The sequence below is a fragment of the Lissotriton helveticus genome, chromosome 9 (assembly GCF_964261635.1).
Source record: "Lissotriton helveticus chromosome 9, aLisHel1.1, whole genome shotgun sequence".
In the NCBI taxonomy this organism is placed as follows: Eukaryota; Metazoa; Chordata; class Amphibia; order Caudata; family Salamandridae; genus Lissotriton; species Lissotriton helveticus.
This window is the reverse complement of record NC_136070.1, coordinates 1,260,173,844-1,260,195,697: the sequence shown is the minus strand read 5'-3', so window position 1 is coordinate 1,260,195,697 and position 21,854 is coordinate 1,260,173,844. Positions and strand designations below refer to the sequence as shown.

General features: G+C 45.3%; 1 protein-coding gene across 3 annotated transcripts in view; it reads left to right on the top strand.

The window, feature by feature from the left end:
* The window catches only part of DALRD3 (DALR anticodon binding domain containing 3), a 105,013-nt gene that overhangs the window by 79,173 nt on the left and 3,986 nt on the right, over positions 1–21,854 (top strand). For 2 of the 3 annotated variants that reach the window (XM_078661799.1, XM_078661798.1), the window contains 2 exons: positions 5,676–5,734; positions 21,012–21,125. In XM_078661799.1, coding sequence (XP_078517925.1) covers positions 5,676–5,734; positions 21,012–21,125 — 173 coding nt within the window. Of the gene's footprint in view, positions 1–1,320; positions 1,473–5,675; positions 5,735–21,011; positions 21,126–21,854 lie in introns of those variants that run through there. The other variant, XM_078661800.1, reaches the window with a different exon arrangement.

Here is a 21,854-nt window from a genome sequence, read left to right as displayed (position 1 = left end):
TTCCGAGGCTGCCTTCTGTCCTTTGAAAGAAAATCTGGATCCGTCCTTGTGAATTTCAGTATCTCTGCTGCAAAGAAATGAGGGTGTGTTTCGCCAAAGTAGGCTTGTCAACTGAGAGGAGGGCAGTTGGCACGAGGCTTGAAATTGGTGGAGAACTGGCATATAAAAGGTAAAAATAGATAAGTATTTCCAAACGTATGAAGACTTGGGAGTACCCATCTTCATTCAGGATTCAGAAACATTGAAGATTTGTGGTAAGACACGGCCTAATTTTGTGTAGCTGTAATTAAGCTGTTGGAGTGATTGGTAAAGGGAAAGAGGTTGAATGCGACCGGAAAATATGGTTTGATGTTTTATTATATTCTTTATCTGGACATTTGTCTCAGCCCAAATAAAAAGGGGGTTGCTTTCAATGAATTCCTTCCCCTCCTCATTGTCAATGAGGGATCTAGCCTAGTTAGTTTGAGATATTTAGGCGACCTAGATTGAGACAGACGGTGAAGTAGGCACTCTAGACTCACCCTGGATGTGTTTCATTCCTCCAGATAGGCCATTCATGGGGTCTGAGCACATGGACTGATAGAGCTGTAGTTTTACCAATGAGTCCACCAAGCTTTGCCATCTTTGATTGAGCGGCGTTTTCCCCCTTAAGGTGAATGACGAGCTTGAAAAAAGCAAGGGAGCTTCAAAAAGTACTTAAAAAGCAATAATGATTACTTTTTACGGTAGGTTATTTGTTGTTAACTGTATAAAACATAACTTCCTGTACTGAGTATTTTCAAATACAACTTTCATAAGTAATGTTTTTCAGAATCGAAAATTGAAATGGGGAACTTTGTTTTGCAAAAACATTTCAGCACATAGACCTCAATATCTATCTTCTACTCTACGAATAGTTATTTGAGGAAAGAAATAGAAGGCCCTTATTTTTTAGACCTTCGCCTTTGCCTTGTGTGATTCCATTCCACCATCTAGACCGTTGTCGCAGCCCTGCAGTCACAGGTCATCGGCAGACCTAATGGGGAAAGAGAGAACTCTGTCTTGACGCTTTAACCTACCTCCAACCTGGCCACTGTCCGGGCGCGGTGTGGCTGTGCACATGTCCAGGACTGAAAGCAAATTCTGCTTGGGGTTGGTCGTCCGGCACCCGAAGTATTCCAACCCAGGAGACATGTTCTGTGCTATGCCTATCCCTACATAACAAGGGAGCAAGACTGTGACGGGGCGGGTTGTCCCTGTGATGGTAACATGGACGTGGGAAGGACTACACATGACTGGTGGTCGGCGGTACCTATGATGCCCTTTTCTCACCCCCTCCAGCCTCCCGCCACGGTGCCTGAAGAGGAGTGGGCAAGCCCGGAGTTTGCATACCCATGGGGTGAAGAGACAGTGCCGGGACTCTGTGCCTTTAAAGCCGACAGCTACGCAGCCGAGACTCCGCCCAGGGAAGAGCTCGTCACAACAAAAGAAGGAGGAACCCGGAAGACGCCGGAAATCGCTTCCCCGGAGATCGAGTGTGGCGAGGAGAGGAAGCCGGAGACGGGTCGGAGAAGAGACGAGTCTACCGAAGACGACAAGCCAGGAGGCCAACATTTCCACGTATCGCCCTGCCACGCACCCACGGGAGGGGCGTGGCTGACAAAGGTACGGGGCAAGGTAGCGGGCTGGGCGGGTTGGAGCGGGTGAACCGCTCACTGTATTCCGCCTCACGTTTCCCTGCACCCCTTCCTCACGGGCACTCCGTCACCACGAACTGTATAGAGCACTGTTGCACGGAATCCCTCACTCCCTCTCCCTCTACGAGTGTGAGTTAAACACTCTTCCTGAATATTCTTTTCTCCTTCATTTTCCGGTGGCGCCTTCCTGACTCCCGGACTACGGCTGGAGGTCGACGGCGACCCCGACGTTCTGGCGGCAAGAACACCTGCCCGTCACAGAGCCACCCTGGACATATCTGTATTCCCGAAAGGTGTCAGGACGGAGACTGATGAGTTTGCCCGTATAAGACAATCCAGCAGGAGAAAGAAAGCGTACCTAAAAATAAAGCCTTCGTTAAAAGCACTCTTCCAGCATTCCGACTCACTTCCTTCCCCTGTGTCACCCACCCCGCAACAAAGACGTATGTTCTGCATAACAAACATCAGAAAACAATCAATTAGCAACTGGAAAAGCAAAGCGTTTGGGCAGGTGATATTCACATATAAACAGAACAAGGTCCAAAGTATTTTAGAAAACATTTGTCACAAAAGGACCATAAGGCAATCGGAAAACAGAGTCATCAGGCTGAAAAAACTGGCAGTTTCGGTCTCCAGGGCAATGCGACAAGCCCCTTTTTAAGCAAAGTGTCTCTCAAATCAGAGGATTTTGAGATCCCCCTTGATCTTGCTTGTACGAAGGTTCAGCGCCCCATCAGGGGTAGTAAGCACTATATGAATGCAATTATAATACAATGTTTGATGTTCTGCCCTAACACACCAAAACTAATTGCAGTTCTATGGTTTGACATGCCAGTCTGTATCAGCAGCTTTGACCCACAGGCCTGGAGATTTAGGTGTTTGTAGGCCAGGTGTAGAGAGACTAGACTCCAGCAGGAGTCCTACATCTCTCTAGGGTCCTCTTAGTGCACACCTCAAAGACCCCAGTGGGACTGGCATGGAGATCTCTCCTTGGAAGTGTCCATCTGTGTACAGAAGAGGAGCTTGTGAAACTGCAGAGGTTCCTGACCTGGCGTCATACGCAGAACCAAAGAGTCTTAACTAACTTGGCACTTCTTAATCTTAAGCAAAAGACCCTGGCGCTATACCTTCTTAAGGGTTTCTCTATTCACTGCGGGACTGTAGGACAGTTCCTTGGGGTGGTTTACTTTCAGAAGGAGTTTATTCTTCATTCTTACTGCAGTGATCTCTGAACCCACAAATCAGGTCATTACACAGCTGAAAGTAAGACACCACAGTGTCTAGGCTAGCCTTGTTTATTTGTTTTCCCAAGAACTGCACACATTGTAAGCAGGGCATTCTTTGTCTGTCGAAACCCTAGCAAACTCGCAAATAAAATGGAAAAAACGTAAGTGGTTCATTTACAAATTAAACCATCCCTGAGTCTCGCAAGATCAATGAGCAATACTTGCTGCATTGTAAAAACTGCAAAAAGGTTGTGAAATAGTTTTCTTTTTTAAATAAAAGGATTTTTGATTGAAAAAACACTGTTTGAAAAACGTATGCTTAATGTACGCGAATAGCATGCAAAGGAGAGAGGTGTAATTAACAGGCAGGTTTGAACAAAAAGGCAGGAATCTAGGCACTTTCTGTTGCTTCTCTATAACTCACAGAATACTAACTTTAAGGTGCGAAGCCCGAGAGCCCCCACCCCGGTTCGATTGCAGGGTTAGAAGACACTAGTTTGCTCAGTGTTGTGCAGAGTTGCTTTGGAGTGTACCTTTTTGTACTTTGAGTGAGTGAAGAAGGAATGGTTCTGAATGTGAAGCACGATTTGATACTGCGGGCAGGCCGCCTTCTCTTGGAATATCAGGCTCCTTTCCACAAATAGCCTATTATGAGGTTAGTATCAGTGTCAGAGGTTGGTGGACTATGGTAGCACACTGCGGTGTTGTGTTATAGTGAATTGTATGTTGCTGAGGTGTCAATCAGGGCCAGAAGGGCTGGGTCAAGGCCAGTCTTTCACAATAACTACTGACTATGTAAGTGGGAACCACTTAGATTCTTTCTAAATAAGCTTACCACGTGTGGCTGTCCTGGAAATCTGATGTGGGCCTTCTGGTCCTGTACTAGTCACTCTCCTACCTAGGAAGGCTCTGTCTTTTTAGGCACTTGAGATGAATTAGAATGAATTAGAAGATATTAAAGCTTATTGTTACACATGTTACAATGAGGAGCTTTGAATATGAGCAGCCACAGACATACCTAATGCCATGTACATAGCAGTTGACTAAATAACAGTATTTTCTTTGGGCCATTTACCCTACCTGGATTACTAACCAAACCTTAGCTGCTAGGAAAGAAGGATCAAAAGGTTGAAGGGAAGTTATTCGTTCATGGAAGGGCTATGGTGAATGTGAGAGTATGCGTACTCTTTGTCGGTGTGCCTGTAGTAAATGTGGTGTTAGGCCTACAAACAAAGAACTCCATATGAAGGTATGATTTCGGGGCCCCAGACTTTGGAACCCCCTCCACTTTGGATCAGACTTCAGTATGACATTCATCGTTTACAAGACGGCTTAAGACTATTCGCTATCTGGCCTGCTGTTCCAGCAGTGCTGGAGGGTTACTTCGATCCATATTATGGGCAGAACATATCATGGCATTAATGATCATTTACCAAGATGCATGTTTTCCCCTGAAGTTGTATGAATTGGAATTAGGTGCTATTTGTCCTCGTAAAATATAAAATGTAATAAGGTTTTATAGATTCACAGCCACTGGTACCGAAAATATTTTAGTGTTCTCTGGTCTTTTCGTTTGACGACTGCAGATATTTAAGGTGTATAGCAGAGGCCATCGACACTGAATATCTGTTAATGCCGGTCCTTTGGGTCTATCGGCCAAATCAAATTCTGCATGATTTTCTCTTGCTCATTCCACATGTAAACGCAGTCTTCAAAGGGATCAGTCACCAGCTCCCACTAGTTTTAATTTAAAAACTCTCCCATTAGTCAAGGCTGACTCTCGGCTGGAAGTGATCTGAACCCTCGTCATGTTCCTACTGACTGTTGTTACGTCATCTACACCAGCCTCTCCAAAAAGCTCATTTCCAAGCTTCAGAACTAAGCTGCCTAATTGTGTTGTGACATGAAGGAGGTACCATTCTAGCAGAATGGAGGGGTAGAAGACTCATAATAGCCATCCATTGGTCACCTACTTGATCTTTTTTAACCTGGGCAAAGGAATCCATTATTAAATTGGGATTGAGGATATCCTGTGCCTAGTTTGAACTACTATTTCTGCACCTTTATTCACTTATGATCTCTTGTTGGGTATAGGGTTTTGTGTTGTATTGTCTTCCCCGCCCTATTGCTCCACCTCCCGCGTTGGCTCGCTCAGAGGTGTGTTAGCAGCCCTGTGATGAAGCATGACACTGTATACTGTGTGTGAGGGCAGATTTAAAACTTTGGTGGTCTGCCTGACGCTGGGCCACGGACATTCTGTAAACGGAGTACCTCTCCTTTTTGTGTTTATCATGTTGTTGTTTGGAGGTTGGAGTGGGCCCCCTAATTTCCTCCTACCCCTTACTCTTTGTGTGTGTTTGGGACCAGATCAAACCTGCTTTTTATAAGCACTACACTGGCTACCACTCAAAGCCAAGGTTGCATTAAAGCTTCTCTGTGTCTAGAAGATCCAAGACTATGTAATGCCTTCAAACTCTCTTGAGATCTGAGCCCAACCATGTGCGTCAGGAAGCTGAACTATTCAGCTCACTCTCTAGTCGACCTTCTGATCGCTGCCCCTCTTCGCTTACTCGTAAGAGTGGAGCACTTCCTATCCCCTCTTGAGCTCTGTAGTAACCAAAATGTTGAATGTAGCTCATTCAAATCTCTTAAATATAACAATGAATGGTTTATCAAATGTTTCAATATTCCAGTCAATTTTTTACTTTTCAGATAAAACAGTCACAGCTATAGAATTCCATTCCTCAACTTTGCCTTTTAATTTCTGTTGTAGGTTTGTACCCAGAGTTCCCTACACCAGGTGAACTGGACTTTAAGTCTCTGCGGGAGGAGGTACGTCATAAATGTGCAGAACCTTTGTATTTCCATAATAAATTGAGAGCGTCCTTGGTGAGACAAAGGAAAAAATCTGAATATTAACTGCCGCATTTCTTGTGACAATACTATTATTATTTTTTGGGAACTTGGAATGTTTAGTAATATTCGAAAAAAAGTCAGATTTCGAAAGAGGTTGTTGATGGAAGGGCACCGTAGGTCATTTCTCTCTCACTTTTTGCACCCTGCCTAAATAGGTTCAGCGGCTCATAGGTTTAACTTGTTAATCCCAGGTTAATATTTAAAAGTGACTGATACATCTTCATGTATGCATAATAAATTCTGTGCAATGACCATTCTTTCTGTGTTTCATCTAAAATGTCATCACCCAGGAAATTATAAGTGTAAAAAAAAAAAAAAGTTAGACCTTATTCTGGCGATCGTACATGTCCCTGATTACTCTCTCAGGATCAGAATGTTATAAAATGACAAAGAATCCTAAATTTAGAGGGCAAGATAGAAAGTGGCGCTGCTGATTCAAGGGGTAGTGGTAAAATATTTACAATATTTAGTTGAAACATAACTGCTCATTGATGCAAGGATTGGATTCATGTTTTTCTATTGTAGAACATTTCAAATCCTGATGTACTGTATTAAAAAGCGTATGTTAAGTGCCATATGCCAGTATCCATCCATAAATGCAGTTTAACTGGGAAACAATGGACGGAATGACACACACACACACTCACTCACTCACTCACTCTCACACACACTAACTCACTCACTCTCACACTCACACTCACTCTCACACTCACTCACTCTCTTTTTCTGCAAGGAAATGAGATTTCCTGAGTACATCATCACTGGCTCATCAGTTGATTACTGGCCTGGTTGTTCCAAGAAATGGGGTTTAACTGCATGCAGGATTTTATGAGACCACGTATTCAGTTGCAAGAGTAAGCTGACTACGCCCCCCTCTTCTTGTAGGGAAAACCTTTCCTAAATCAAGCCACGACAACATTTAGATGCAAGGGTTTTCTTTTTTTTCTTTTTCTCTTTCAAAATGCAATACAATAGAATACAAAATCAAAGTAATTCATTACGACATCCCCCCTTCCCAAACCCCTTGAAGCAGTCAATGAATAATGCAAGCAGTGAAGGTTCTAACATAAACGATGAACAGAAAAAAAAAGAAAGTTTGACCATACATAAGCATTAATTTCTGCTTTAGATTAAGAAAAACATATCTGGCTGATCAAATCTCAACATAACAAATCCACAGAAATAAAGGAAACACAGATAGAGAGAAAAGAGAGAAGAGAAGAGAGCAGTGTGAGGAGAAAAGAATCATCGTTAATATTCATCTAGATGTCCTGAGTATTCATAGTGTCGAGACACCTGGTTTGAGATTCCCATATCTCCAGTCCTCTTTTTTTTGCACGTCTGCCTTTTTTAGCATAAATAGCACGCTCCAATTTACATGTAGCCAGCAGCCGGGACTGCCATCGGACAAACGAGGGAGGATTTGGATATTTCCAATGCGAGGCAATACATATCCTGAAGATAGTCATTGCAACAAACATTAAAGCACCCCCAGCCTTCCTATTAATCGTTTCATATAACCCCAGCAGGATAACAATCTGGGTGAGTTGGATGTCTGATAATAAGACTACCCCCAGGAACTGCTGCACTTTGTCCAATAAAGTTTTTAATTTGGGGCATGTCGCAAACATGTGCACCGAGTCCACCGAAAACCCAGAGCATCTAGGACACATTGTTCCCCTACCAGACCCCCATTTGGCAACCCTACTGGGAGTTATATACAGGAAGAATCCTGTCTTATAATTGCGCCTGTAATTTAGATGACAACAAATAATTTTGTGCAAGGCTCAATGTAAGACAAAAGGTGTTGGGGGGGCATTCAGTTTCTGCTGCCACTTTTCATCTATCTTTCCGAGATCATCCGGCATTTGATTGTTTAATATTGTATAAATACATCCAATCCAGGGTGGCCCCTGCAGCTTGTCTATCAGATCTATCTTTGCAAAGCCTGCTAGTCCTCCCGATTTATGTAATAAAAAATCTTTAATGGCATAGTACAAGAAGGTCTGATTATCATTTAGATTGTAGCAGGCTTTAAAGTCAATAAAGGGCCGGACACCCTCTGAAGTCACCAGATCCCCCAATTTTAAAATGCCGGCTCTATACCACTCTTGAAGATATATTTTTTCAAAAATAAGTGGCAGGTTTGTGTTGTTATTTAATGGGGTGTAATAGTTTAGTCTGCCCGGTCCAAATAATCTGCGTATATTGGAAAAAACACTATATGCGCTTGTCAGAGTTTTGAACCTGACCCGCTTATAGTAGCCAAATTCCATCCCCTAGCACTTTCCCCTAATAGTGATATATAGGGAGATGGAAGTCCCATAGGATTGTCATCTGGGTATTCATGTAATGAATCAGAGCAATATTGTAAGACTGTTACCCAATAATATAATTTTAGAATGCGAAGAACCCACTCACCTTTAAAAGACCTACTCGGCTAGCGAATAGACCCAGATAAATTGGGAAAGGATTTGTTCAAACATATGAAGCATTCTGTTATTAAACTCTAACGGAATTGTTCTGAAAAAATAAAGTAATTTTGGAAAAAAAAGTCATCTTTAAAACATTGCATCTTCCTACTATAGTCAGATGTAGATTGTTAATTTTTTTCAGTGACTTTTTGGTGTCAGCTGCTAGCGGAGTCAGGTTCTCCTTTACTATTAAATCTAAGTCAGCAACTATATTAACCCCTAGACATTTTTTTTTTGGACTACTCTATTATCCACCCAATTTATTTTTTCGTTTAAAATGATCTGTGTTTTTGTTTTGTTAAGGGCATATCCAGATAACTTTCCAAATTCTTGAGCCTCTTGCTCCAGAGCCTTAATGGCAGCTTTAGGTTCCTGGGTCACTACAGCGAGGCCATCGGCATAGGCCATGATCTTAGTGTCTATGCCAAACCTACTCATTGCCCTTATTTCAGGATTACGTTCGATTTTATTAATAAGAGGGTTAATATATAGGGCAAAAAGCAATGGGGAACAAGGACACCCCTGTCTTGTCCCTCGTGAGATCTCTATTTGTTCAGTCAAATGCCCACTGATTGAAATCCTGTCTGAGGGGTTCTTATATAAGGCTTGAAGGCTCTGTACTATCTAAGGGCCAAAGCCCATCCGCCTCATGACGTCCCAGAGGAATTGCCAGGAGACCCGATCGAAAGCTTTTTCAGCATCAAGTAGAATGATTGCGATCAGGTCTCCAGACACCTTAGCGGCGTCAAATAATGTGATGGTCCTGCGGATATGCTCTGTAGTACCCTTTTTAGGGTTGAACCTCTGCTGCCATTTAGAGACAATAGACTCGCTATTTGTAGATAATCTGGATGCGTTGATTTTAGAAAATATTATAGAGTCAGTATTTATAAGCGTTATTGGCCTATAAGAAGACATCTCAAGCAGTGATTTATCTTTTTAGGGAATATTAAAATTTTTGCCGTGGACCACGAAGAAGGAGGAGAAGCACCGTTAAAGAGATTACCACTTCCACAAAAATATCTTTAATTTGCTGTGAATTTTTTTTATAAAACTTGACTGGAATGTAATCCATACCAGTAGCTTTGCCATCCGGTAGGCTTGCAAGTGCAGACACGATATCTTCCCAAGTTGGAGGGTGTTCCATTTGGTCACAACTCTCGATATTGAGTTCGGCCATCGGTGTTGTCTCTAAATATTCCGCAATTTCTTTTCCTCTAATCTCTGAGGGTCTAGTGTTCTCTTCTGAATAAAGCCTTTCATAAAACTCCCGAAAGGCCTCTTGTATTGTATCTGGATCATTAGTGACCCCGTCTGAAGCTGTTTGGAATGAAGAAATTGCCTAATAGAGAGAGCAAGTTGATGGCCGATAAGTTTGCTGCACTCATATACTTTTCCTTGAACCGAGGCCTATTTTGCCGCTGCTCTCTCTGCGAATATAGACCCAATCTCGGCTTTAGCAGTGGCTACAGTGAATTGAGCTGCTTCAATTTCTACTCCTGTTTTAACAGCCTGTATTAATTTCCTTTCTGCTTTTGTCATTTTATCTTGCAAATGGGTCACCTGTGCTTTCTCTCTTTTATTCCTTCTAATTGAGCACTGAAGCGTTTCCCCCCTAATTCCTGCCTTTAATGTCTCCCACACAACCATTATAGAAGCTGACCCCATATTTATATTCAAGAACTCACTAATCCAACCCTGCATGTGCCCTCTGTAATTGCTGTCATATAAGAGTGCTTTTTCAAAACTCCTGTTCGAGCTTGGCCCTCTATAACGCCGTCCCTCTAGATTTAAAATAAGTGGGTTGTGATCTGACAAAAATCGGGGTGCAGTGTCAATGCAACATAGATGGGCCAGAGAAAGAGAAACCAAGAAGTAGTGAAGTCTTGCCAGAGAAAGATATGGGGCTGAGAAGACGGTAAAACCATCCTGTTCAGGTTTTAAATTGGCCCATACATCCTTCAATCCATGGATTTAGCACGGTCTGGAAGACCTTTGGTTCCTGCCTCTGTATTTCCAAAGTTCATCAGATTTTCAGGTGCTAGGCAGGTTTATATTTAGATCGCCACAGAGAATTATAGGAAGTGGCCAAGGTACTAACTCCACGTTTACCCAATTAATTATCCCTGGCTCATCTACGTTGCTTCTGTAAATAGAGCATATTGTGAACACAAAGTTTGGAGGAAGAGAGCACCCTGCAATCACCCATCTCCCAAGACAATCGATTTTACTCTTTTAACATTAAGAGGTAATATCTTAGCAGCTAATATCCCAACTCCCTTGACCCTAGCCCCTTGTGAGGTTGCCCCAATTACTTTATACCCCAGTGAGTTCAACAGATGTTTCTGTGCTCCCTCGATGTGTGTCTCCTGGAGGCAGACGATGTCGGCCCCAGTAAGCGTAATCCCTGTGTTACTTTTCTTCTTTTTAAGGCGTCATTAAGGCCACAGATATTCACTGATACAATTCTGAGTTTATTTAAAATGCACATTTTCTGGGCTGGGTTCTCTGACCCTGTATAGTAACCCAAGCTTTTTTGGCAGTAAGCTTACAGATTAAAAAGAGCATGCTTCTAAGGTCAACTAAGCCCTTCAACCTTTCCCCGTTTTCCACCTTCCTATCCCCTCCTCTACCCCTTGCCCCTCTCTCTCCGCCTATACCCCCTTGCATATTCCTGGTTGTCTCTTTACTTCTTCTTATATATTTTTTTCCCCTTTTAACCATTTTTTGATCTAGATTTCCCATGTCCCTTTCAAACAAAAGAAAAACCCGCTGAAAATTCACACCTTTTGTGTCCCCTTCCCTCCCACCCCCCACACATTCGAGCAGTCAGGAAAAACCTGAATGATAATTAGCATGTGTGAGTTCCAATCGCCAGGCCGGGACAATCCTAGACATCTGAAACATGAGTCTGCCTGTTCCTGGGATTCTAACCCGTAAACGTACAATAATATAGAAAAAAATACAAGACTTAATCTATTGGCCAAAGATAAACGTCTCTAGTTAGTTCAATCTTTTTCTCCCCGTTATATCTTTTAACCTCTTCCGTGCGGCGCACGTTCAGCGGACGTCGCGTGCACTGCCCCGGTAGTGCTGAGCACGTCCGCTGAACGTTCCGGCCCCGCCCGCGCAATAGAACGTTCCGCACCAGCGCGGAACGTTCGGCGCAGCGGAGGGGTTAAATATTCTCCAGCCTTGATTTCCGCCATCAAATATGACTTTCAGTCTGGCCGGATTTATTAGATACACTTGAGCGCCTTGTTGTTGGAAAGGGGATATCAGTTGGCAAAGTCTCCACCTGCGCTCTACCGTTGCGTGGCAGAAATCCGGCTTGGCAAAGAATTTTATTCCATCTACCTCTTTCTGGGAGTTCGGTCTGGCCTGATCATACACCAATTGCCTCAAAAGAAAATTCCCCCAAAATACTAAAAAAACCCTGGGTTTCTCATTATTAGAACTGCTGCAGTCTCGCCTCTGCTTCAAATTAAAGTGAAAGCGGTGTGCCCTTTGAACCTCTCGGTCCCAGTTCCAATTAGTCTGCGCAGGGAATGCATCTCGAAGCAGTCTAATGATGAACCCTCTGAGGTCATCACCTTCGACGCCTTCAGGGATCCCCAATAACCTCAAGTTATTTCTCCGTTGCCTATTTTCTTGCTCTTCCATTTTGGCCATTAGATCTGTTTGGCAAACCTCATGAGCGGCTCCCTGGTCTTTCACATTGGCTACTTCTACCTCCAAAATCTCTGTCCATGCTTCCACCATTGAAATCCGGTTGCCAATGTTTGTACAAATCTTATTTAACTTCCTGATGCCTCCTTGAAGTTTTTTGGCGGCACCCTTGGCGGCAAGATTATGTGAACGTTCTTCCTCTTGGAACTGTTTTATAGAGTTCATTATAGAGGCCAAGGAAGGTTCGTGCAGAGTTTCAACAATACATTGCAGGCTCTCCTCCTGTTGAAGATTGGACGCTCCCCCAAGGGGGAACAAGCTGAGGGAATCTGAGTAATCCCACTTAAGCTGGTTGTGTCTTTTGGTCCGCGATTTCTTTTTCCGTTGAATAGTCCTCGTGGTTGGCATGGGGTCATATTTATTATCATTATCATTAGACATACTACTTTCGCTTGAGCTGATAATATCTTTCTCCGTACAGGATATAGACCCATCGGATACCGAAAAGAAGTTTTCAGCGGCGGGCTCCGGAGACTATGGGGCCGATTCACAGTTTAATTTAAGACAAAATCTTAAACTTACTACTTTTGGTATTCACAGAAGTTAGGATTTTGTCTTAAGTTTGTCTTAAGACAGTCTTAAGACAAAATCCTAACTTAAGTCTGTCTTAAGTCTGTCTTAAGACAAACTTAAGACAAAATCCTAACTTCTGTGAATACCAAAAGTAGTAAGTTTAGGATTTTGTCTTAAGTTAGTTCTGTGAATTGGGCCCTGGGGCACTGTGGGGCCAGAGTTATCTACCAGTTCGCTATTAGCCTCCTTATTGGCCTCCTTGGCTCTACTGTCCTGGTGGTTTTTCCCCCTACTCCACCGCTTGTGGTAGCGACATCCGAAGCACAGGTGAGAGGGTCTAGACTCAGCACTGGAGGCGTTCTGCTATCAGTCCCAATGTCCCCCAAAGCTGTCTGTAAGGTGGTCAGGACATCACTCTGGTGCAAACCTCCCAGCTCTGCTCTCTGTTCTGGGACCCCCTGACTCGGTGCACAATGATCGTTAATATCGCCTCGTGTCGGTGCATTTAATTCTATAGTTGTGGAGGGCCCCTTGACTACAGAGAAGTATTTACAGATAGAGGGTGATACTCCTGCGCCTCCCGCTGCACCTTCTTTCAATGTGCCAGTTCCTCCAGGCTTCCCTATGTGCTTCTTAATGGCCCCTAAGTCCTGTTTACCTTTAAGCAGGAGGTCCATTTTTTCAGCCTTCTCCATGTCTCCTTGAAGCAAGACTGTTTTCGTTTTTAGATTCTTCTGCCCCTGGGTGGTCATAATTTCCTCACTTGGTCTCAGCCTTCGTGGAGCCGCTCCTGTGACCTTCCCTGGTCCGGTTATCAGCTTGAGTCCAGTTTGGACCCACTCGATCAATGCTGTACGCCCCCCTGCCGTAGCTGAAGTGCCGACTGTGCAACAGCAAGACATGCGGACCGTAGCGAAGATTGAGGCACAGATTTTCTTCGTTCTGCTACGCAAAGCTCGCTCTGAGGCTTCGAGCGTTTCACCCGCAGACAACTGCGTTGAGAGGTGGCGTTACAGGTCAGTTAATCAGCCGCTGACCGCCGACTGTCGCTTCTCCCAGCATGCAGCGTGGCGACTGGATTGGGTGTTACTCACACTGGTGCCATCTCTGCTCCTCTATGCAAGGGTTTTCTTGTTGCCATATCAATGCTGCTCGTTAGCATGGGCAGTCGATAATTTCCCACCCTCCTCTTGTTCTCCTAGTGTGTCTGGCTAGAGCTATCTAATGCCACTTGTTGTTCATCTGTTCTCGATCAGGACCCTGGGGTACCTATGTTTTCCTACTATCCAAGCAATCTGAGACATCCTTGAACTTAGATAATCTGTGTGTTTTCTCTCACTCAAAAAGTGCGTAAACCCTTCACACTTCCTTTGTCATTGTCTACACCAGTCAATTGACTAAGTTTATTTTCCGAGTGCCTACTGTGCGGTATCGAGCAGCCAAATGATCATGTCTGAACATTAAAATTGTGAAATCTGTTTCGAAATGAAGTCTCTTACAGCCAGAGGGGTCAGTATTACATTCAAGAGTGTATCAAGCATGGAGAAAGCCTTCTGGTGCAGAGGCGACATCTTAGAACTTGAAGCCAAATCAGAGTACTTAGTTCAGCCACCTGTAGCCAGTTACAGAAACAAGCTCTCTGATGTTTAGAGCATAAAGGCATGTGCCTGGGAGTCAGAGAAACCAAATTTCGAAAGGTTCTGAATCCAATCCTGAGGCTAGTGCCGGCCACCTGGACATCAGGAGACCTTTGGAAACAGGTGTTGGGACTTTTCCTTTGACCTTGCTGTAAACCTAGCACTCTGAAGTGGTCCAAAGTGGCATTGTAGCGCTATACAAACCTCCAGGGGAATACATGCGTCGTTTTGATTTTGTGGTATAAAGTTACATCAAACTCCTATTGCAGCTCTACAAACAAACCCAGACTAGTGGAATCCCAAACTTCCCCAGCTTCAGTATCCCACCACGGCTCCAGCGACAAAACCCTTCCAGTTTTTGAAGGCGCGTCCAATATTGACTTTAGAGGCTAACGTTGTTTTAATTCTGTTTGCTCAGGCAGATGTAGTTCTGTTACCAAGTAGTTGTGGGGCTGGTTTGTGTTGACTCAGCAGAGTTTAATGTTCCTGTAGCCCAGGCTAGGCCGGAGGCTGACTGGCAGTGTTTGAAGCAGCCACTTCTGATCCTCTTACGCTGGCTGTAGTCTGACTCTCTACTGGGCCCTTCATGTGCCTTCAGTGTGTGTTAAACTGCAGCAAAGGCAGAAGGGTGAGAACGCAAGTCACATGCTGAAGTTTTAACGTTACATCAGTGGGAAATGTAAATAACGCTGCAGGGAAGCGGGCACGATATATGATTTTTAACAGAATATTTTGAAGTATGTTCATAGTCATTTTTGAAATGTGTTTACTCGACAAAGTAGAGGAGAAATCTGGAGTGGACAAGGCCGTATTGTAAGCCCCTGCAGCCCTACACGTGTGGAACCCCTTGTTCCGCCTCAACATTCAGGGGGACCTGGCATCGTAGGGTCTAGGAATATCTGTGAGATATTTGAATATGAGGGCCCCCTCACCACATTCTGCAGGGGACCTCAACATTACATGTTGCACCATAGGGAGTAGAGTAGGATGTGTGAGCTCATTAACTGGGAGTAGAGACGGATTGGTCCACTCATTTCACTGGGGGTAGAGTCGGATTAGTGCTCTCATCTCACCGGGGGTAGAGTCGGATTAGTGCGCTCATCTCACAGGAAGTAGAGTCGGATTAGTGCGCTCATCTCACCGGGAGAAGAGTCGGATTAGTGCGCTCATCTCACAGGAAGTAGAGTCGGATTAGTGCGTTCATCCCACCGGTAGTAGAGTCAGATGCACAGGCTCAACTGGAGTAGAGTCGGATGCGTGAGCTCTTCTCACTGGGAGTAAAGTCTGATTAGTGCGCTTATCTCACTGGGAGTAGTGTCGGATTAGTGCGCTCATCTCACCGGTAGTAGAGTCGGCCCCACAAATTCATCTTACCAGGAGTAGAGTCGGACCCACAAACTCATCTCACCGGGAGTAGAGTCTGATGCATGAGCACATCTCACCAGCTGTAGAGTCGGACTCACAAAATCATCTCACCGGGAGTAGAGTCTGATGCATGAGCTCATCTCACCACGAGTAGTTTCGGACCCACAAGCTCATCTCACTGGGAGTAGAGAAGGATGCGTGCGATCATCTCACCGGGAGTAGTCCGACTTGTGAGCTCATCTCACCTGGAGTAGAATCAGACGCACAAGCTCATCTCACTGGGAGTAGAGTAGGATGCATGCGATCATCTCACCGGGAATAGAGTCGGGCGCGTGAACTCATCTCACCGGGAGTAAAGTCGGGTGCGTGAGCTCATCTCATTGGGGGTAGAGTCTGACGCACAAGCTTATGTCACCGGGTAGAGCCGGATGCACAAGCTCATCTCACCGGGAGTAGAGCCGAATGCACAAGCTCATCTCACCGGGAGTAGAGCCGAATGCACAAGCTCATCTCACCGGGAGTAGAGCCGATTGCACAAGCTCATCTCACCGGGAGTAGAGCCGATTGCACAAGCTCATCTCACCGGGAGTAGAGTCTGACACACAAGCTTATGTCACCGGGAGTAGAGCCGGATGCACAAGCTCATCTCACCGGGAGTAGAGTCTGACGCACAACCTTATCTCACCGGGAGTAGAGTCTGGCACACAAGCTCATGTCACTGGGAGAGCGGAACGCGCAAGCTCATCTTACTGGAAGTAGACTCGGACACGTGAGCTCATCTAACCAGGAGTAGAGTCGGACACATAAGCTCATCTCACCGGGAGTAGAGTCGGACGCGTGAGCCCATCTCACAGCGAGTGGAGTCGGACGCACAAGCTCATCTCACTGGGAGTAGAGTCGGACGCACAAGCTCATCTCACTGGGAGTAGAGTCGTACGCACGAGCTCATCTCACTGGGAGTAGAGTCGTACGCACAAGCTCATCTCACTGGGAGTAGAGTCGGACGCACAAGCTCATCTCACTGGGAGTAGAGTCGTACGCACGAGCTCATTTCACTGGGAGTAGAGTTGTACGCACGAGCTCATCTTACTGGGAGTAGAGTCGGACGCACAAGCTCATCTCACTGGGAGTAGAGTCGTACGCACGAGCTCATCTCACTGGGAGTAGAGTCGTACGCACGAGCTCAACTCATCGGGTGTAGAGTAGGATGCGTGAGCTCTTCTCACTGGGAGTAGAGTAGGATTAGTGCGCTCATCTCACCGGGAGTAGTGTTGGATTAGTGCGCTCATCTCCCCGGGAGTAGAGTCGGCCACACAAACTCATCTCACCATGAGTAGCGTAGGGTGCATGCGTTCATCTCACCGGAAGTAGAGTCGAACGCACAAGCTCCTCTCATTGGGCATATAGTAGGATGCATGAGCACATCTCACCAGGTGTAGAGTCGGACCCACAAAATCATCTCACCGGGAGTAGAGTCTGATGCATGAGCTCATCTCACCGCGATTAGTGTCGGACCCACGAGCTCATCTCACTGGGAGTAGAGAAGGATGCATGTGCACATCTCACTGGGAGTAGTCAGACGTGTGAGCTCATCTCACCTGGAGTAGAATCAGACGCACAAGCTCATCTCACTGGGTGTAGAGTAGGATGCATGCGATCATCTCACCGGGAGTAGAGTCGGGTGCATGAACTCATCTCACCGGGAGTAGAGTTGGGTGCATGAGCTCATCTCACTGGGGGTAGAGTCGGACGCACAAGCTCATCTCACCGGGAGTAGAGCCGGATGCACAAGCTCATCTCACCGGGAGTAGAGTGGAACACGCAAGCTCATCTTACTGGAAGTAGAGCCGGATGCACAAGCTCATCTCACCGGGAGTAGAGCCTGATGCACAAGCTCATCTCACCGGGAGTAGAGCCGGATGCACAAGCTCATCTCACCGAGAGTAGAGCCGGATGCACAAGCTCATCTCACCGGGAGTAGAGTGGAACGCGCAAGCTCATCTTACTGGAAGTAGAGTCGGACGCGTGAGCTCATCTCACTGGGAGTAGAGTCAGACGCATGAGCTCATCTCACTGGGAGTAGAGTCAGACGCATGAGCTCATCTCACTGGGAGTAGAGTCAGACGCATGAGCTCATCTCACTGGGAGTAGAGTCAGACGCATGAGCTCATCTCACTGGGAGTAGAGTCGGACGCACGAGCTCATCTCACTGGGAGTAGAGTCGGACGCACGAGCTCATCTCACTGGGAGTAGAGTCGTACGCACGAGCTCATCTCACTGGGAGTAGAGTCAGACGCATGAGCTCATCTCACTGGGAGTAGAGTCAGACGCATGAGCTCATCTCACTGGGAGTAGAGTCAGACGCATGAGCTCATCTCACTGGGAGTAGAGTCGGACGCACAAGCTCATCTCACTGGGAGTAGAGTCGTACGCACGAGCTCATCTCACTGGGAGTAGAGTCAGACGCATGAGCTCATCTCACTGGGAGTAGAGTCAGACGCATGAGCTCATCTCAATGGGAGTAGAGTCAGACGCACAAGCTCATCTCACTGGGAGTAGAGTCGGACGCACGAGCTCATCTCACTGGGAGTAGAGTCGGATGCACAAGCTCATCTCGGCACAAAAAGATGCTGGCATTTGAGTGCTCCTCTAGTCATTACCTGCCTTGACCCTAAACTATAGTTCCAGAGCCTCAGGGGAGTGACTGTATCCGGAGAGAGGACATCTTGTGATAGGACTAGCCTGAGGCAAAGAACATCACGCCCATTGACAGCAAGAGGTTCCAACTCAAACAGAGATGAACAGCAAGCGAAGCATTGTACTGTTGGACCAGAAGAGCTGTGGCAGCCGTTATTTACCCACTGTCTCCTTCGGGATCACAGCATTCTAATGTTCTAACCTTGAATATGCATGCATGCAAGGGCTTCCTGGGCCGGGCTCAGAGGGGCTGCTCCCTGCTGCCAGCATGGACTCCTGTTCTGACAATCTGCCAACCGCGGGTCAAGTGGTTCAAACATGGAGGTCCTGTGGGCAGTCCGCTCTTTCAGGTAGATTCATCAAGCATTTTTGCGAGCGCAAACGGTGTGTAATCGCAAAATTCGGCCGTTTGCGCCCGCAAAAATGGCATTTGGAATTCATCAATGGGTCATGAACTCGCAATTTGAAAAATCGCAAATAATTGCGATTTCTCACATTGCGATTGCATTTAAGGAATCTCAATTAGAGATTCCTTAAATGCTATTCATGAACCTTTGAAAAATTGAGAATTCGCTATTTTTTACCGCTATATACCGCGAAGTCTGACTCTGTGGTAAATAGCAAAAACTTAGAAAAATGCACTTTAGTGCATTTTTCCAAGTTGTATGTTACACACACACATGTCCTTTGGACATGTGTGTGCGCAACATCAGTCTACATTGACATTTCAGGGGTGCTACAGGGTGTCCTTTGGACACCCCTGGCATCCTTGAAATCGCATCCTTATTTGCGATTAGCAAATTGCAAATTAGCAATGTGCTAATCGCAAATAAGGAAGTTGTAGAAATCGCAAATAAAATTGCGATTTCTACATGAATCCCGTTTTGCAAGTCCTTAATAGCGATTCCTTAATAATCGCTATTAGGGACTCGCAAAACGGTACAATGGTGAATCTGGGGGTTAATCTCTTGTACAGTCAGCCCTACAAGCATAACCCTCCTCCCGATGTTTAGGAAACACCCAGAACAGGTCTTAGTTAGACAAGTCTTCAATATCCAGTAATCCTCACCATGCTCAGCCATTGGAGATGGCCATCCCGGGGTCCGGGCAACAATCTTACGGAATTTGAGCAGTCGTAATCCCCATCTCTAAATGCCTCAGGTCCACTTAATACCTGCTTTGCTTAACTGCTGTTCTGTAGGCTAGTGGAAAGCGGAACACCTTCCCACTGCCTCTGCGATCGAATCTTGGATCCTTTACCTGTGCCTTGTTGTAGCCCTATTGGAGACTAGCGTCCTCCTCTTTCCAGCCTCTTCCATTTCTTCCCTTCCATCTGTGATATTTGCTGCTATGAGGAGTCTTTGTTCTTGCCTGGCCTTTCACTGTTTGTTTTATTTTCCTGTTCCTCCTACTTTTAATCCAGTCTCTTTTGTGATGCTTACATGTTATCTCCAGGTTTCATGCTGTACTTCCCTTTTCATTTCTGAAGCTCCTTGTTCAGATGTGTGGTGCTTACTGGTCCTCTGTGTGTTGTTCTTCACTTCCAATCTCCTCTTTCCCACTCCCTGGGTCTTTCCTTATTTGTTTCTTTCATCTTACCTTCTTGCACATCCATGCTTCTGCAGCAGCTCACTTGCCTGTCAATCATGATAGTTTTTAGTATATTCCAGTATGTTCATTCCCTTGTACCTCCCTATTGGCCAAGTCCTGTCAGTGTCTCTCCACCTTCTGATGGTTGTATTCTGCTTCTCGTTGTCTCTGTTACTCCTCGCCCACCATGTGTTCCTCCAGATGCCGCTATTATGTTGAGGAGCTATGCACAGATGCGTTGCTGTGGGATTACGCAAGCCTTCATCTCTATTGTGCTTAAAAAGAAACCTCAACCTTCAAGCCAGCCAGGCTGATGAGGGGTAAAACCCAGAAACCGGTCCCAGGATGCTTCTTTCTTGTCCAGTGAGGACTGTTCCCATGAGGAGCAGGGTCAAGACTGATTTGCATATGGCTGGGTCCAAACTGGGGTGGCATGGTGAACAAAAATAACGATGGATGAAACCCAGATCTGTGACTAGGGGGGAATGTTGATTTGTTCAGCATTCCATCCATTACTTGTTCTTTTTGCTTTTGTCGACCTAAGTTGGCAGGGTATGCCCAGACGTGGGTCTTGTGCTCACTGTGCCACTGGATTCAAGCTAGCCAGGCTGATGAGGGGTAAAACCCCAAAAACGACTGAGGATGCTTGTTTCCAGTCCAGTGAGGACCCAACTTGGCAGTTCGGCTGGACTGTTCCCATGAGAAGCAGGGTTAAAACTGATTTGTATATTGCTTGGGCCAAACTGGGGTGGCTTAGTGAGCAAAAGAACGATGGATTTAACCCTGATTTCTTGACTGGTGATGAATGTTTGATTTACTCAGCATCCAGAAACCAAAGCATTCACTGCACTGTAGGGCCTTCCCAAAGTTTTTTTTTTTTTGTAAATCATAGTTTCGGTACCCTGTTATTTCCTTGTAATCTGTTTTGTAAGAAGGAACTAGAAAAAAAAAGAAAATATAATTCTACTTGAAAGCGATAGAAAGGTCTGCCCAGTGTTGTGCAACTTTTCAGAGGCTTGTTGCATGGTGCGCTGTGATGGCCAATGTGTACAATCAAGAGGGAAGATTGTGATAAATAAATGACTGTGATGAAGGAAAGGATTATGGTTTTCGTGAACGAGTTCAGAAGTCTTCTTTAAATATCCAGAATGTTTGTTCCTGCCTAATATCTTGAATTTTCTTGAACAGGGTGAATGGCTGCTGCTGTTCAACTATATCCTTCCATTCCCAGAACTGCTCGACCAGTCTGCACAGCTGCAGTTTGCTACTAAAGGAATCCGGATCACAGCGCACACAGAAGCGGTGAGAACACTCCTTTGCAATATGTCGCCTCCCCCCCTCTTCATTATTCCAGTATACCCTCATGAAATGGGTTAATGGTTTTTGTACAGCTGACTTTTGGCTGCTCCCTCATGCTTTATATCAGGTCATGCATTCTTAAGATAATTCTATATTTGTCAATCCAGTATAATGTCTTACAAAAAGAATTTTCTGCACGTGCCACCAGGTTGATGTGATTTACTGGCTAAGCTGGTGGCTTTCTGTTCCAAGATTTCCTCACTTGTGTTGTAATCCTGACCACAGCACATTCTGTCTCTGTGAGCAAGGGTTGTAAGCGTGTATTCCTCCTTTCCCAATCTTTGTATTCATCCCCATCAATGGGTAGATTTTCCTTAAATACAACAGCACCAACTTGTGTATATAAACAAATTGTTTTTTATTTGTATTTTCTCAAACGTTTATCCTTTTGCGCGTATTTTTCATTGTTCAGTTGATTCATACAGCAAAGGACAGAACAGCCGACACGTGTTTCGCCCTGTATGACGAGTAGAGCCAGGGCTTTCTCAAGGCTATTTTGTAATCTTTTCTTTTTGTCAGACAGCATAACATTGCATACAAACAAAGTCACATGATGTAGCATAAATCATCCGTAGTCCTGTCAGAAATTCAAGAACGCAGCGAGTGCCAGTTCGGAGGTCCCCGGGTAAATCCGCTTACAACCCTTGCTCACTTTATTCTCTAGAGGCTGGA